The sequence below is a fragment of the Oncorhynchus mykiss genome, chromosome 15 (assembly GCF_013265735.2).
Source record: "Oncorhynchus mykiss isolate Arlee chromosome 15, USDA_OmykA_1.1, whole genome shotgun sequence".
Classification (NCBI taxonomy): Eukaryota; Metazoa; Chordata; class Actinopteri; order Salmoniformes; family Salmonidae; genus Oncorhynchus; species Oncorhynchus mykiss.
The window spans coordinates 33,286,189-33,304,951 of NC_048579.1; the positions used below are offsets into that span (position 1 = coordinate 33,286,189).

The window sequence follows — 18,763 nt, forward strand, 5'->3', positions numbered from 1 at the left end:
TGAAAAGTCTGTATTTTCGTCCTTGAGCAAGGCAGTTAACCCCCAACAACAACTTTGTGTACGTTGATTAAGGCAGCCCCCACCACCTCTCTGATTCAGAGGAGTTGGCATAAAAGGTAGAAGGCACATTTCAGTTGAATGCATTCAGTTGTGCAACTGACTGGTTATCTTCTTGTTCCTCTCCCAATGAGATACATTTAAGTAATTTAGCAGACACACATCCAGAGCAACTTAAAGGAGCAATTAGGGTTAAGTGCCTTGCTTAAGGTCACATCAACAGATTTTTCACATAGTCCGCTTGGGGATTCAGACCAGCAACCTTTTGATTACTGGCACAACGCTCTTAACCGCTAGGCTACCTGCCACCGTTAGACAGACAGTGTGACATATTCCGTCCAATCTTGTTTGTATGGACAGAGTGAGCGCTCGGGGTCTGCTCTTTTGGTTTTGAGGGGTTCAGCATCATTCCTTCATTCCCCTGAAGGATATTACGCAGCCAGCTCAGTGTATCGAACCCCTGCTCTCCTCTCCTGCTTACTGCACTAAGGTTTGTGATCCCTCCGTCTCCCTCCTTTTCTAGTCACCCACCCTACCCCTTTCTATGGTAGAAGTGAATTTACAGCCGCCCACCCGGGTCCCTGCTACTCAAATTAGGAGAAAAACCTCTCCCGAAAATCAATCTGTCAGCCAGACGTGGATCCACAATGGCTCCTGATAAATTTATCTTGAAAATTCAATAAAAGACTCACCAGGGGGAAGAAAGCATTGATCATGGCCACCAGGATTCCTCCACACATTGATGCAGAGCCCTTTCTCCTCCGTCCACCATGATATCAAATCATAATGAAATAAAGCAAAGGAGGAATGTGTCCTAAATGGCATCCTATTCCCTATTTAGTGAACTTCTTTAGTGTGTAATTTAGGAAGCAAACAAGGAAGATGCTCCAGTACTAGTGCTACAGGAGAGCTTTGGTATTTTGTGGAGCGAGTTTCTGTTCTGTAGGTCACCCATACTCTATTAGATTAAGAATTATTCCATTTTATTACACACAATAAAGAGGTCATGAGACAGTAGTTTTGAAAGGCAACATTAACCAACTCCGCAAGATCCATAAATCCTAACATTTTAAGTGTAATAATAATAATAATAATCAATACATTAATCAATACATACCTTAATTCTGCATATTAGGAGCATGAATATTGTAGATGTTTTTATTTTATATGAAAGTATATCATTAGCAAAGAAAATGGCATGGTGGTCCAGACATATTTAGCTGCCATTTGAGTATCACAGAGCTATAGGGTATACAATATGTATGGTTTAAGACGAGGCCCTTAGGTCAACCAGCCAGTTACCCTTTTAGCCCTACAGTCTACCGCCAAATAGTCTGAGTGTGTCCCAAATGGCACACTATCCCATATGCAGTGGACTAGGGCAAATATGGACTTATACAATTAATAACATGATTATTTAAATAACATAACAAAGTGGTAACTATTTCATCATTGGGATACACATGGGCACTTGAGCAACTCAACTTGTGTAAGCCTCATTTAAGACATGCTCCAGAATACTGACAACTACTAAGTATTTTTATAAACATTCCAATTTGGGCTGGATGTGTCAATGTGTAGTTCATACATGTGTAACCGATGTGAAATGGCTAGCAAGTTAGCGGTGGTGCGCGCTAATAGTGTTTCAATCGGCGACGTCACTCGCTCTGAGACTTGAAGTAGTGGTTCCCCTTGCTCTGCAAGGGCCGCGGCTTTTGTGGTGCGATGGGTAACGATGCTTCGTGGGTGTCAGTAGTTGATGTGTGCAGAGGGTCCCTGGTTCGAGCCCGGCGAAGGGACGGACTAAAATTAGACTGTTACACATGCATAATCTATGAGTAGAATTACTGTAGTACCTCAGTTAGCGACGAAATCCCTCGTTTGAAAGCGACATCATGCACCCACAGCAGAGCATGAGAGAACAATGACGTGGTGCACATATCTGCACGTACAGTGGTTCCTACTTTAGAAGATGTGAACTTGCACCGCGGGACTTAGAGGTACCCAGTGTCATGGCTTCATTGCTCCAGATTACCACATAGAGCACTCATTATGCATTTGGGTCCCAAGTTTTTTTATGACCAATCATATCGAGTGGTTCCAATGAAGAATTTTGGCGCGAGCCACCCTTGCCTTGTGCCGTGCTTCAACCATAAAACATTATGGTGGAACCAGATGTAAGTTGTTATAACGTCATAACGAGTCAAGCAAAACATTTACAATTGAGAGGAATATGTTAGTTAATGTAAAGACAAACATTTGTGCATATTCTTTTGTCATAAAGTTAATTTACGAAAATCGCTATTTAGCAAGTTGACTAGCTAACATTAGCCAGCTAGCTAGTGTTAGGACAATGAATTTGTAATTCGTGTGGTTTAATGTTTTAGGGACTCCTGAGAAAAGCAGCAAACCAGGCTGTCGTCTTGTGAAACAGTGGATGTAAAGAATCCAGCTAGCTAAAGCATTTACTGCAAATTGAATGTACAATTGTGTAAGCTTGCCTTGCGATGCAGCTCCAGTAACATAGCTAGCTAACTATTTACTTGTTGATTGTGTAGTGGAGGATAAAAATAACTGTATGCATATGGATGTGTAGCTATCTACGGTATGTAGCCGATCTGTGCATGGTCCCTAAAACGTTTGGTATGAATATTAGTTTAGAACCTCTATCTATGAACCTCAGCTATCATAGTTGTATCAACTTCAAGTCTAAATGGCATTAACAAAGCCTATGGATAGAGTAGAATATACAGTGGGGCAAAAAAAGTATTTAGTCAGCCACAAATTGTGCAAGTTCTCCCACTTAAAAAGATGAGAGAGGCCTGTAATTTTCATCATAGGTACACTTCAACTATGACAGACAAAATTAGAAGAAATAAATCCAGAAAATCACATTGTAGGATTTTTAAATAATTTATTTGCAAATGATGGTGGAAAATAAGTATTTGGTCAATAACAAAAGTTTATCTCAATACTTTGTTATATACCCTTTGTTGGCAATGACAGTGGTCAAATGTTTTCTGTAAGTCTTCACAAGGTTTTCACACACTGTTGCTGGTATTTTGGCCCATTCCTCCATGCAGATCTCCTCTAGAGCAGTGATGTTTTGTGGCTGTTGCTGGGCAACACGGACTTTCAACTCCCTCCAAAGATTTTCTATGGGGTTGAGATCTGGAGACTGCCTAGGCCACTCCAGGACCTTGAAATGCTTCTTACGAAGCCACTCCTTCATTGCACTGGTGTTTGGGATCATTGTGTGTTTGGGATCATTGTCATGCTGAAAGACCCAGCCACGTTTCATCTTCAATGCCCTTGCTGATGGAAGGAGGTTTTCACTCAAAATCTCACGAAACATGGCCCCATTCATTCTTTCCTTTACACGGATCAGTCGTCCTGGTCCCGTTGCAGAAAAACAGCCCCAAAGCATGATGTTTCCACCCCCATGCTTCACAGTAGGTATGGTGTTCTTTGTTATCAGCATTCTTTGTTCTCCAAACACGTTGAGTTGAGTTTTTACCAAAAAGTTATATTTTGGTTTCATCTGACCATATGACATTCTCCCAATCTTCTTCTGGATCATCCAAATGCTCTCTAGCAAACTTCAGATGGGCCTGGACATGTACTGGCTTAAGCAGGGGGACGTCTGGCACTGCAGGATTTGAGTCCCTGGCGGCGTAGTGTGTTACTGATGGTAGGCTTTGCTACTTTGGTCCCAGCTCTCTGCACGTCATTCACTAGGTCCCCCCGTGTGGTTCTGAGATTTTTGCTTACCGTTCTTGTGATCATTTTGACCCCACGGGGTGAGATCTTGCGTGGAGCCCCAGATCGAGGGAGATTATCAGTGGTCTTGTATGTCTTCCATTTCCTAATAATTGCTCCCACAGTTGATTTCTTCAAACCAAGCTGCTTACCTATTGCAGATTCAGTCTTCCCAGCCTGGTGCAGGTCTACAATTTTGTTTCTGGTGTCCTTTGACAGCTCTTTGGTCTTGGCCATAGTGGAGTTTGGAGTGTGACTGTTTGAGGTTGTGGACAGGTGTATTTTATACTGATAACAAGTTCAAACAGGTGCCATTAATACAGGTAACGAGTGGAGGACAGAGGAGCTTCTTAAAGAAGAAGTTACAGGTCTGTGAGAGCCAGAAATCTTGCTTGTTTGTAGGTGACCAAATACTTATTTTCCACCATAATTTGCAAATAAATTCATTAAAAATCCTACAATGTGATTTTCAGGATTTTATTCCCTAATTTTGTCTGTCACAGTTGAAGTGTACCTTTGATGAATATTACAGGCCTCTCTCATCTTTTTAAGTCGGAGCACTTAAAAATTGGTGGCTGACTAAATACTTTTTTGCACCATTGTAATAACTTTATTGCGCCAAGGATGCAAGTCCTATATGTTCTGTAGTTATTACCATACATGTGATTCCAACATTGTAGCCTGTACATTGAATATATTCACTGATCATGTACTCTTCCCTGGCAAATAAAGGTGCGGTTCTCTAAGACATTCTTTTTCAGTCATATCAAACTCCATTATTTGAATGATGCTGTGTCTGCATGTATGTATTACAACTATACACGTCAACAATGTTTACCACTCCTGCTACTGGGACATCAATGATTACACATTGTAACTATGCAATAGACTAGAAACATGATTGATTTGTAATTCATATATACAAAAAAAAACTATGCATATCTAACTCCCTTCATCTGCATTAATCTGAGGACAAAGGATATTATTTCAATGAGGTACTTAATTTCAACCAGTGAAGAATGTGAAACGCTTTATTGAAAGAAATTCATTATCCAGGTGTTACAAATACATAAATGCATTATAATTATTATAATTGTAATATTATAAATACAAGTTGAATCTGTACTTCAATGCACATATGTGTGCATTATAAAACGAGGAAGAAAAACGAGGTGGAGAGAGGTGTAGAAGACAGAATGGGAAAGAGGTAAGAACAGCGGTAGACAGCATTCATGAATTACAGTGCTACCCTAATATTCTCTCAGTTCATCACAATTGCGGTGTCTCCTAACCAGCCTTGAGCCCCCAAGTTGGCCCGAAGGTTATCTTAAGAGCGGATGAGGTGGCGATGATAGGACTGGCTTCCTCTCACATCAACACATACCTGCAGACGAGTGACAAATAGATAGAGAGAGAGCATGATTAAGCCTTGTTTTTTCCCCCATCTTAAATCAGGAGGTGAAATGCAAAACTGACCTTGGATCATTAACTCCGGGACTACTACATCGATGTGTGTATTCCAATGTAAAACATCTCTATAATAATACTTCCTGTTGACCTGACCAAGTGACATCTCACTTATGATCATGCTGTGCCCTCTGTGTCAGCCAGTTCAGATGCAGAAGGGGTTCACCAAAACAGCTGATAAAACCTAGAGGATTTAGGGAGAAGGGGGAGAGGGGATGAAGTGAATAAGAGAGACTGTTATTGTGTGTGTGTGGTTTCACCTGGTGTCCACACTAATTGGCTACAGAGTACTTTATGCTGAAAAACAGACACATGAGGACAAACAATAGAAGATAATGTCAATAGAAGATACAGTATGTGATGCAGACAAATCGGAGTGTGCCGGAAACATTTACATATAGAGGGCTATGTGTCTCACCACTTGGTTATAGCAAGGCGAACCACCAGGGAAAATTATAGTTCAGTGAAAATGGCTGTGTTTATGTGGTGTAAATCTGAAAATTAGCAGCTGACATCTTAAGGGTTTTTTAATTAATGCATGTGAGACAGGTTCCATGTACCACAAGACAGGCAGAGACGGAGAAAAAGAACACAGAACAGTTTAATTACCTCTGGTTATGGACACTTTTGCCAGCAATAAAGCTTCCACGGCCTGTTCCTCGGACAGTGAACATCTGGCAATATCTACATTTTCGACCTCTTGGTCAGCTCGCTCTCTGAAAGTAAAGAAAACAGCTTATTTTTTATAGATATGAAAACAATAACTGAGATCTAAAGCAGCAGATTTTTAGGATATTACAGCCCAGTGCTGCTTACCTGAGATGCCATCTTCGTAGGTGTCCGCTTTGACTTCCTTTGTGTTGGAAAAAAGTTGCTTTATTTACAATAGAAAAAAAAAAAAAAAAAAGGTTTTGCTCTCGACAAAAAGACAAATGTACCTCCATAGCATATAACAATTTCTGCGAATAACCACACCTTCATACAAACGTGCTACTGTATGCAGAATTCTTGACGCACAACCGAAGATGCTGCCATATCCTGCCAGCACTTCCACAAGCGAGCCACTCAGGAGCAGAATGATGATGCGTGGAAGAGGGAAAGGAATGAGATGGGAACAGCAACTTGTTGGGGAGGGGTGCTAATAGCTGAACAATTCAACCTTTACTTAATACACTAATTGCTGCCCAGACTTACATAATTACAAAGAGGAGATTCTTCTGATTAAAATGGTGCCCGTGTAACAGTTTTGCCTCTGTCCCTCTCCTCGCCCCTAACTAGGCTTGAACCAGGGACCCTCTGCACACATAGATAACAGTCCCCCTCGAAGCATTGTTTCCCATCGCTCCATAAAAGCAGCAGCCCTTGCAGAGCAAGACGGACAACTACTTCAAGGTCTCAGAGAGAGTGACATCAGCGATTGAAACGCTATTAGGGCGCACCCCGCTAACTAGCTATCGGTTACACCTGCTTTGAAAATTATCTAAATATACACATTGCGAGATATTTGGCAAAATAGACAGACATGCCTATATTTCCCCCATAGGAAACAATGGGAAGACCGCAGAGTTCCAATATTATTTGTGTTGTTTACATTTTAACTAAAAAAAACAACGTGAGCAGGCATTGTGACGTTGAAAAATGAGCTGGGAATAGAATGTTCGGAAGGTGAGTTGGTGCCACAGTGCTCAATAGAACATAGGAGCTGGCAGGGTGAAAAATGCACTAAAATGGCCGGTGTCAGCAAACGTCGGATAAAAAGCATAATTGTTCAATTGTTTCCAGCAGCACATTTACAGTCACCAACACTCTGGTTAATAACATGAAAACTGACTTATCAGCTCTGCTAGGGCAAGTAAAATGGTCAGAGTGGTCTCTTTTGTGTCTGGAAGTAGCTAACCAACGTTAGCTTGGGTGCTTGACTGCCGTTGTAAGCCCAGAGCGCTTAAATCAACCCTACTCCTCGGCCCGAACGTCCAGTCTGCTCTACGAGAACGAAACGGTCTGAATTTACAAACGGACAATTTCTCTGAATGGAAACACCATAATTTAATCAAATGAATTAAGCCAAATTTCTTAAAATCAATGCCATATACTATGTTATTACAAAAAAACGTGTTAAATTCTCTGGTTATGCTAATACGGAATACGATCAAATGCTTCTCAAAGATGCCCTCTGGTGGTCAAACTAGCAATAACTTGCAGTAACAGAATAAATGGCTGAGAATGAAATGACATGCCACAGAATGCTGCAACAGCAATTTTTGTGTACCACTTTTGGTTGGTGAGCGCTACAGAACTATACAAACTAACGGAGAATCTCTTTAAGTACAAAAGTGTCAGTGATCTACCTTAACATTTGTTAACAATACAAGAGAACATTTTTGCTCTCCAAGATGGCGTAGCAGTAGGATGTGTGTGTTTGTCTTTCCCGTGTAAATAGCCGGTCTTTTTCATATACATCTTAATCTCACTTTCTATCTATGAACTAAATAGACATTCCTGCAACCCTCCTCACCCAATGTGGTACAGATCTGCTATTTCTATTCCTTATATCTGGAACTTCCATCAGGCTCTAGCCAGCTAACTAGCTACTAATCTTTGTTAGCCATGGGTAGCGTTCTTCTAATTTTTCTCGGTCACCAGCCAGCCTGGACCATTTACTGTCGACACGGAGCCCCGCCGATCCATCACGACTGGACTACTGACGTGATCGCCCAATGTGGTCTTAACAGGCTATTCTGATACGATGTTGCCGAAGAACCATCTACTTAGGCCCGGCCCGCTAGCTTTTCTGAACACAGTGTCCCCTGCTCGCCTAGTGTAGTAGTGACTACCGAATGGCATCCTGACTCACCTATTGCTGCTCTTTTGACCCTATGATCACTCGGCTACACAGCTGATGCTCCCTGGACTGTTTCAATAACACGGTACCTCATTTTGTGTACCTGTCGGCGCAAGCCTCGAACTAAGGTTCTGTATATACCTAATTGACGCTCTCTGCCCATTCATCGCCTTGTCTACTGCAGTCTTCGCTAGTTCTTATTGTTTTATTTCACTGTAGAGCCCTCAGTACCGCTCAAAATGCCTTAGATAGCTCTTTTGACCCACCCCACACACATGCGGAGACCTCACCAGGCTTTTTATTTATTTATATAATTTACCTTTATTTAACAAGGTAGGCAAGTTGAGAACAAGTTCTCATTTACAATTGCGACCTGGCCAAGATAAAGCAAAGCAGTTCGACAGATACAACGACACAGAGTTACACATGGAGTAAAACAAACATACAGTCAATAATACAGTATAAACAAGTCTATATACAATGTGAGCAAATGAGGTGAGAAGGGAAGTAAAGGCAAAAAAGGCCATGGTGGCAAGGTAAATACAATATAGCAAGTAAAACACTGGAATGGTAGTTTTGCAATGGAAGAATGTGCAAAGTAGAAATAAAAATAATGGGGTGCAAAGGAGCAAAATAAATAAATAAATGAAATACAGTTGGGAAAGAGGTAGTTGTTTGGGCTAAATTATAGGTGGGCTATGTACAGGTGCAGTAATCTGTGAGCTGCTCTGACAGTTGGTGCTTAAAGCTAGTGAGGGAGATAAGTGTTTCCAGTTTCAGAGATTTTTGTAGCTCGTTCCAGTCATTGGCAGCAGAGAACTGGAAAGAGAGGCGGCCAAAGAAAGAATTGGTTTTGGGGGTGACTAGAGAGATATACCGGCTTAACTAGTGCTTCCAGAGAACAAAACCTCTCATCGTCACTCAACACCTAGGTTTACCTTCACTAAACTCACAACCTACCATAGTCAGTAAATTATGCCCCGAATCTATTTTACCATGCCCAGAAATCTGCTCCTCTTATTCCTTGTCCCCGACCAGTTCTTATAGCCTTTAACCGTACCCGTTTCCTACTCCTCTATTCCTCTGGTGATCAGTAAAGTACTGCCTTATCTCAGGTCACTGGTCGTCATAGTAGGACCCACCCGTAGCATGTGCTCCAGCAGGTATATTTCACTGGTCTTCCCCAAAGCCAACTCCTCCTTTGGCCGCCTTTCGTTCCAGTTCTCTGTTGCCAATGACTGGAACGAATTGCAAAAATCATTGAAGTTGGAGGCTTATTTCTCCCTCACTAACTTTAAGCATCAGCTGTCAGAGCAGCTTACCGATCATTGCACCTGTACACAGCCCATCTGTAAATAGCCCACCCAACTACCTCACCCCCATATATTTTTTCCCCCCAGTGTTTAATTGCTAAATTGCAATTATTTTGCCACTATGACCTATTTATTGCCTTACCTCTCTAATCGTACTACATTTGCACACACTGTCTATAGGTTTTCTATTGTGTTATTGACTGTACGTTTGTTTATCCCAAGTGTAACTCTATGTTGTTTGTGTCGCACTGCTTTGCTTTATCTTGGCCAGGTCGCAGTTGTACATGAGAACTTGTTTTCAACTGGCCTACCTAGTTAAATAAAGGTGAAATATTTTTTCTTATAATAAAAAAAACAGAATGACATTTACTCTCATTGGTGTCCAAAAATAACTATCTGAAAGCAACGCCAACTGGCTGGGTCAAAAATAACCCAACGTGTGTTCTGTCCTCTATTTACCCAGTTCTGGGGTGTTTTTAACCCAGCATGTTTTTAGAGTGTACTGTTGATATACTGTTGATATTTAAACCAGGTAGCTTGCTACATTCACCCGACAAGTCAACGCATCTCATGTTTGGATACTGGTCACTTAATCTCCGTACATGGCAGACTGGGAGACCTTACGAGCTCTGTAAAAGGCAGATAAACAGGTGCAACCAAACAATGGTCGGGATGGGGGTGGTGAACTTGATGACGTCACAACGACTTGCGGGCAGTGGGTTTAGAACAAAAATGACAAATTGTAAAAAAATATATATATATACACAGTACAAGTCAAAAGATTGGACACACCTACTGTCATGTCCATTGTACCAAGGAGACCAAGGTGCAGCGTGGAATGCATACATTCTTCTTTATTAAAGAACAAAACACTGAACAATATAACAAAACGAACTGTGACGCTAATATGAATAGTGCAGACAGGCAACTAAACATAGACCAAGAACCCACAAACACAAAAGGGAAAATGGCCACCTCTGATTGGGAACCATATCAGGCCACCATAGACATATAAATACCTAGACCAACAAAACCTCTAGACATAAAAAAAACCCATAGGCAATACAAAACTAGCATACCCACCCTCGTCACACCCTGACATAACCAAAATGTAAAGAAAACAGAGATATAAAGGTCAGAGCGTGACACCTACCTACTCATTCAAGGGTTTTTCAAGATTTTTTGTACTATTTTCTACATTGCAGAATATTAGTAAAGTCATCAAAACTATGTCATTGTCTTGTTGAAAAACAAAAGATAGTCCCACAAAGCGCAAACCAGATGGGATGGCGTATCACTGCAGAATGCTGAGTTAGCCATGCTAAATCACCGACAGTGTCACTACCAAAGCACCCACCCCCACACCATCACACCTCCTCCCCCATCATCCTTTCACCTACTCTGCGTCTCACAAAGAGTCATCAGACCAAAGGACAAATTTCCACCCGTCTAATGTCCACTGCTAGTGTGGATGCCTTAAAGTAATGATGTAATGTTGTTTCTCTTTGCTTATTTAATATGGACTTGGTCTAATACCAAATAGGGCAATCTTCTGTACACCACCCCTATCTTGTCACAACACAATTGATTGGCTCAAACGCATTAAAAAGGAAATAATTTCCACAAATTAACTTTTAACAAGGCACACCTGTTAATTGAAATGCATTCTAGGTGACTAATTCTTGAAGCTGGTTGAGAGAATGCCAAGAGTGTGCAAAGCTGTCATCAAGGCAAAGGGTGGCTACATTGAAGATTCTCAAATAGAAAATATATTTTGATTCGTTGAATACTTTATGGTTACAACATGATTCCATATGTGTTATTTCATAGTTTTGATGTCTTCACTATTATTCTACAATGTAGAAAACAGTAAAAAATAAAGAAAAATCCTTGAATGAGTAGGTTTGTCCAAACGTTTGACTGGTACTGTATATACCTATATATATTTATATTCCGGACTCTTATATTGTTCGTTCTGATACGTCTTAATTTCTTTATTTGACCTTTTTGGAGTATGTGCATATTGTTGTGTATTATTAAAAACACAATAATTTCGCTGCTCCTGCAATAACATCAGCAAATCTGTGAATGCGACCAATAAACTTCAATTTGATTTGTGCTCCGCCAGAGACCAAGGCGTTGCCATGGCGCAGGTACAAAAAGTGGTGCTGTGCATTATGTAGGGAATAATGTGCCATTTGGAACACGTTTCAGGAAGGCGCTGACTGACACACAGCTAGATTGACTTGGGAATGCCGAGTAGGAACCAGCCTAGCCTGATGCATTATGTCTCTGTTCACTTGCTTTATTCCTTAAATGTTCCCCGATTTCCAGCCCATTACTGTGGGGTAAACAGGGCCAGGCAGTGAAGGGAGTGTAGCAAAGGGGAGCGCGAGGAGAAAATAGATAGAATATAACTGCTTGCATGGGAAGTGCGGAGAGACCATACCCACCAGGCCTAGCAAACCATTGGGGCCTATCAGGGTCTGTAAATACTTTATGAGATATGATGATACTCCTCAACCACAGGCCATTAACCATTTTCACTAGGAATGTGCCCTTTGGTAAAGCAGGAAAATAATCAAATAAGCAAACAAACTCTTCCCCAGTGACAGCCCAGGCTCTCTTTAGGCCGATATGTTGCTCGACTGCTAATGAGACTCCGTGTACGGTGATTCTCTTCTCTTCCTCCAGGAAAAACAACCAACCGGCCCATACACACACCAAGACAACAGCCAATGGTTGCATCCCAAATGGCGCCCTATTCCCTATTTAATGCAGTACTTTTCACAAAGACCATTAGGGCTATGGTAAAAAGTAGTGCACTCAGTGGTCTAAAGTGTGACCAATTTGGTCGCATCGGCAACAAAATATTTTACTGTGCGACCTGGAGTTTTATTTTGGGAGCACCAGTGTGACTAAAAGAAAATCCAATAAAAGATTAAATGCGGAACAATATTTCACCTCAACACCCTTCTCTACACTGCTCAAACAAAACAGACTGCCTCCCGATGCTACTTGCTTACAGTTTCCGGGCCACACACACTAAATCCTGCCCCTTCAATAAAGCAGGTAGCACACAGTTCCTCCATGCTGTTTATTCTCTCAGAATGCTGTCAATTCATGCACTAAACATATTCCTCCAAGACACGAACGATGCTGCTTTCCACGTTGCGTCTAAATATGAATCCACATATATCTCTATTATACTATTAGTTTGTGTATGTTACTCTCTGCAAAATGTGAGTTAGTTAGTCAAAGGAAACTGACGTGCCTAAAATAATGCTAATGCTAATCACTAACTAGCTAGCTAAATGTAATTTAGCTAAATTCACTAGCTACAGAGAAGCAAACGATAACTCTAATACAGGTTGCTACCAGAGGTGTTGTAGATCATCAAGTTGTTTGTGCAACAGCATGTTCTGCATCAGATAGCCTATTCTAAAATATTTGTCTAAATGCAACATCTATTAAAATGTGATTAGGGTCCCCTGGGAAACACTGACCAACACATTGGTTCCTACCCTATCATAACATCACTCAACTAGAGATGGAGTGGCCTTGATGTACTACGCCTGCTGACATTCACTTGGCACAAACCTCCTCACAGACTAATATGTCATCAGAGTGCAACGCATGCTCAATGAGGAACGAGAGAGAGCTCAGGTTTGTTGTTTTGAAAGTTTCTGAGAAAGTGTTTGTTTACCAGTCTACCTGTTTAATTTGGATCCCGCGACGCTGTTAGCCTCAGTTGCTGGGACCTCTACTATCTGTCCCGGCATACTGCCAACCGCTAAAGTCTGAAGAGCTGCTGCTTGGCGATGCTACCCAGAATTCCTTGACAGTTTGAACACAGCCGGTAATGCGGTTAGCCCTCGTGGCTGGGACTGCAGATAGTCCTGAGCTTGTGACTGTTGCTGTTTCCTTTATTCCTGCAAGCTGTGGTGGCTGGAATTGTGTGGAGTACCAGCATTAGCCTACATTGCTACCATTATGCTGCCCAAAGTTAAAGAAGGTTGGAGTAATGGAGAGTACAGTGTTTTGCTATCACAGGTGCATGATCTATAAAATTAACAAAAATACGTCTACACGCAATTGAAAAAGCAAAAGGAAAAAAACGTCAAACAGTATTTGGAGAAATCTCTTAGACTCAACAAAATAATGGACGATCTGACCAGAGGTCCAAGACCGTAATAACAGTTTGCCGTTCTCCCAGGGATAGGTGGATGTCCTGAAATAGACTGCAGTGAGATGACAACAAATGAAGCTTGTTGACATCAGTACTGTATGTGACTCATTTTTACAGACTATCGAGAAGGACAATGCTGTGGATAGCATAACAGAGTCTCCACATGAGACCTGTAAAGTGTCTGAGGAGAACGTGAGAATTATTGTCACCAAAAGCTACAGATGGATCATAGGAAGGTTGAGGTGGAGCGCGCCCACAGTTCTGGAAAACCTGGTACTGTATATATAGATACAGTTTGGACACACTTACTCATTCAAGGATTTGTCTTTATTTTTACTATTTTCTACAATGTAGAATAATTGTGAAGACATGAGAACTATGACATAGCACATATGGAATCATGTAATAACCAAAAAAGTGTTAAACAAATCAAAATATATTTTACATTAGAGATCCTTCAGTGTAGCCACCCTTTGCCTTGATGACAGCTTTGCACACTCTTGCCATTCTCTCAACCAGCTTCATGAGGTAGTCACTTGGAATGCATTTCAATTAATAGGTGTGCCTTGTTAAAAGTTAATTTGGGGAATTTCTTTAATTCTTAATGTGTTTGAGCCAATCAGTTGTGTTGTGACAAGGTAGGGGTGGTACACAGAAGATAGCCCTATCTGGCAAAAGACCAAGTCCATATTACGGCAAAACAGCTCAAAGAAGCAAAGAGAAATGACAGTCCATCATTACTTTAAGGTATGAAGGTCAGTCAATGTGGAACATTGAAAGTTTCTTCAAGTGCAGTCGCAAAAACCATCAAGCGCTATGATGAAACTGGCTCTCATGAGGACCGCCACAAGAAAGGAAGAACCAGAGTTACCTCTGCTGCAGAGGATAAGTTCATTAGAGTTAACAGAACCTCACAAATTGCAGCCCAAATAAATGCTTCACAGAGTTCAACTAACAAACACATCTCAACATCAACTGTTCAGAGGTGACTGCATGAAGCAGGCCTTCATGGTCGAATTGCTGCAAAGAAATCACTACTAAATGACACTAATAAGAAAAAGAGACTTACTTGGGCAAAGAAACGCGAGCAATGGACATTCAATCGGTGGAAATCTTTCTTTTGGTCTGATGATTTGAGATTTTCGGTTCCAACCGTCGTGTCTTTGTGAGATGCAGAGTAGGTGAACGGATGATCTCTGCATGTATGGTTCCCACTGTGAACCATGGAGGAGGAGGTGTGAAGGTGTGGGGGTGTATGCTGGTAACAATGTCAGTGATTTCTTTAGAATTCAAGACACGCTTAACCAGCATGGCTACCACTGTATTCTGCAACAATACACCATCCCATCTGGCTTGAACTTAGTGGGACTGGCATTTGTTTTTCAACAGGACAATGACCCAAAACATACTTCCAGGCTGTGTAAGGGCTATTTGATTGTGGAGGCCAGGTCATCTGATGCAGCACTCCATCAGATGACCTGGCCTCCACAATCACCCGACCTCAACCCAATTGAGATGTTTTGGGATGAGTTGGACCGCAGAGTGAAGGAAAAGAAGCCAACAAGTGCTCAGTATATGTGGGAACTACTTCAAGACTTTTGGAAAGCATTCCAAAGCATTCCAAAGCAAAGCTGTCATCAAGGCTAAGGATGGCTACTTTGAAGAATCTCAAATCTCAAACATATTTTGAGTTGTTTAACACTTTTTGGTTACTACATGATTCCATATGTGTTATTTCATAGTTTTGATGTCTTCACTATTATTCTACAATGTAGAGTCAATATTTGCAGTGTTGATCCTTCTTTTTCAAGACCTCTGCAATTCGCCCTGGCATTCTGTCAATTAACTTGGGCCACATCCTGACTGATGGCAGCCCATTCTTGCATAATCAATGCTTGGAGTTTGTCAGAATATGTGGGTTTTTGTTTGTCCACCCGACTCTTGAGGATTGACCACAAATTCTAAATGGGATTAAGGTCTGGGGAGTTTCCTGGCAATGGACCCAAAATATCGATGTTTTGTTCCCCGAGCCACTTAGTTATCACTTTTGCCTTATGGCAAGGTGCTCCATCTTTGTCGGGAGCTTCATGAAATGGGTTTCCATGGCAAGGTCCATTCAGAACTGGTTTGTCGAGATCGTTGTGGAAGAACTTGACTGGGCTGCACAGAGCCCTGATCTCAACCCCATCAAACACCTTTGGGATGATTTGTAACGCCGACTGCGAGCCAGGCCTACTCGCCTAACATCAGTGCCCGACCTCACGATGCTGTTGTGGCTGAATGGAAGCAAGTCCCCGCAGTAGTGGAGGCTACTATAGCAGCAAAGTGGGGGAACAACTCCATATTAATGCCCATGATTTTGGAATGAGATGTTTGAAGAGCAGGTATCCACATACCTTTGAAAAATATTGGGTACAAAAATGTACCATTATACTAAATTGTCTGCACATATACCCTAAAAAGGTACCAAACAGCACCATGTGAGATCATTATATGTACCTCTGAAGGTACATTATGTGTATTTAATATTTGTTGTACCCCAGGGTACATTTTGTACCCTAACTGTACCCTTATTTCTAAGAGTATAGAGGAGAATGTCCCGGCATCTGTGTGTACTTGCGAAATAACACACATCGCCCAGAGAGGCTTGGTTAAGTGAAACACTCCTCAATGGCTTGATACCTTAATGGTGTCTATCTTCAGTAGAAAGGCTCTTAAGGCCGCGGCCCTGCCGTAGCGTATTTAATGTGTGTGTGTGTGTGTGTGTGTGTGTGTGTGTGTGTGTGTGTGTGTGTGCACTTGCCTGTGTGCTAACCATGTTCTGATAATCCATATACCCTCACAGTCTATTAGCCATTTACACGCTAAAGGACGAGCCAGAAACATCAATCAATGCTCAAAGGAGATAAAGTGGTTTGATTATACTCCAGTGGTTGACTTTTGATCTCAACCGTCTTGTATTTTCTTTACTTTTTTTTATTCTTCTCTCTGTCTTTTTTTGTTCTCATATTTGTTCTTCTCCTCCTCCGCTTCGTTCCTTCACAAACTCTGTAATCGTTTTAGAAGCAAAGCTGAAAGTCAAGCCTCGCTTGGGGACGATGTTATGTTGTGGAATCTTATTTGGGTTTGGATGGCTCTATCCTCTGGATGGACGGAGAGACCGACTGCACCACAGGAATGCAAAGCAACCAGACCCTATTCATCCAGTGTTTCATCCCAAATGGCACCCTATTCTTGTAAAGTGCACTACTTTCGACCAGTAATGTAATATATAGAGAATAGGCTGCCATTTGGGACAAATCCCAGTCCTCACAAGAAACTCTTTACTGCTCATCACTTGTCCTGACCTTGGCTGGGATGCTTGACATTCACAATCTCTCAATTACAGTATGTTGTACGACGTTGCAAACAAACAGAGTGATATCGACTTCCTCAACTCTCTCATCTAGCTATGTAAAGCATTTCTTATTGGATATACTTTGCTGTAGGCCTACTCTCCGTTATGTTATCTAGGTCGACATTGTGTTTTGATTTTGCTGGACAAATAATGGCCGTAAGAAGCCTGTGTGTTTGGCAGTAGGGAACTAGTCCACTACCTCCTTAGGATGTTTTGATATGAGTGGAGTGGACATCGGCCGAGCTACCACATAGCTGACAGTTAGCACTGAACACATCAGACAACACAACATCCGAGTCAGCCTAGGAGGCAGTGCTCAGGGGTGAAGTTTCCTCTAGGTACAGATCTAGGGAGAAGTACATGGAGGAGTTTGCTTTACCAGTGAAAGTATTGTATCTCAATCAAAGTACATTTTAGGCCATCTGAGAATGAAAATATGTGGTGTGTATCCTATTTCAAAATAAGTGTTATGGCTGGAATGCTGGCTATGACTGAAATGTCTTATTCAATATCAGAATAATAATATAAGTCCTCACCTTTCATCCTGTCGAACTCAGACAATGAGAAGAGAACAATAATGACAAAAAAAATCAAAAATAGAAAACAACGGAGACATTTAACATCACGCCGTACCTTGCCAACATACTGGTGATCCATCCCTGTGTACTCCTCCAGTAGGAAGAACTGGTTCCACATCCATCCTCGTTTGGAGCGTCTCAGAGGCACTCCATTAGCGTCCTGTCCCATCAGCGTCAACCCCACCCCTGCGCCACCCCGCCTCCCCCCTGTAGTCCTCCTCAGGGCTCGCAGTCCGTCCCCATGGGAACACAGGTATGCCCAGAGGACCAGCAGGAGAAGTACAGTTCTTCCTCTCAACATGGCTTCACTCAGCTAGATGTTCTACTCCCTCTGGGTGTTAGTGTGAAGTGGTCAGTGGACTTTAGTCAGAAGTTTCGTCATTGGGTCACTCCTCCAGGTCTGGGTGTAGGTCCGCAGTAGCAGCACGGGCTGTCAGTCTGTCATTGGGGCCCAGGTCCAGCCAGTATCTGGAACATAGAACAAACAGTCAGGATGTTAGTACTGGGAATACTTGGAACAGTTAACTACTACGATTTTTGGTGCAACAATCCCTGTCTGTAGGAGCTAAGCCATAACTTTCTTCTCCTCCTGTCCGGTCTCCCTTCTTCTCAGCAACATATGCTTTCCTCTTTTCTCCCCCCCTCTCTTCATTTCTCTCTCCCTCACACTCTGTCTGTCTGTCTGTCTGTCTGTGTGTCTCTCTCTCTCTCTCTCTCTCGCTCCATTCGATTCAATTCAAGGGGCTTTTTTGGCATGGGAAACATACACTGCTCAAAAAAATAAAGGGAACACTAAAATAACACATACTAGATCTGAATGAATTAAATATTCTTATTAAATACTTTTTTCTTTACATAGTTGAATGTGCTGACAACAAAATCACACAAAAATTATCCATGGAAATCAAATTTATCAACTCAAGGAGGTCTGGATTTGGAGTCACACTCAAAATTAAAGTGGAAACCACACTACAGGCTGATCCAACTTTGATGTAATACTCTTAAAACAAGTCAATATGAGGCTCAGTAGTGTGTGTGGCCTCCACGTGCCTGTATGACCTCCCTACAACGCCTGGGCATGCTCCTGATGAGGTGGCAGATGGTCTCCTGAGGGATCTCCTCCCAGACCTGGACTAAAGCATCCGCCAGCTCCTGGACAGT

The 18,763-nt window shown here is 41.9% G+C and overlaps 1 protein-coding gene and 1 long non-coding RNA gene across 2 annotated transcripts in view; both read right to left on the minus strand.

Moving 5' to 3' along the window:
• LOC110490014 (cadherin-6) overlaps nt 1-18,763 on the minus strand; it is an 81,711-nt gene that overhangs the window by 19,185 nt on the left and 43,763 nt on the right. Inside the window, exon 2 of the mRNA XM_021563091.2 lies at nt 17,658-18,070. Within this exon, the coding sequence (XP_021418766.1) occupies nt 17,658-17,903 (246 nt within the window). The 5' untranslated portion in view covers nt 17,904-18,070. The remainder of the gene's footprint in view (nt 1-17,657; nt 18,071-18,763) is intronic.
• LOC118938795 lies at nt 5,041-8,405 on the minus strand. Its single transcript, XR_005036085.1, has 3 exons — nt 6,100-8,405; nt 5,893-5,999; nt 5,041-5,467 (listed from the first exon to the last, which is right to left on the minus strand). It is a non-coding gene; the product is annotated as an uncharacterized LOC118938795 (long non-coding RNA).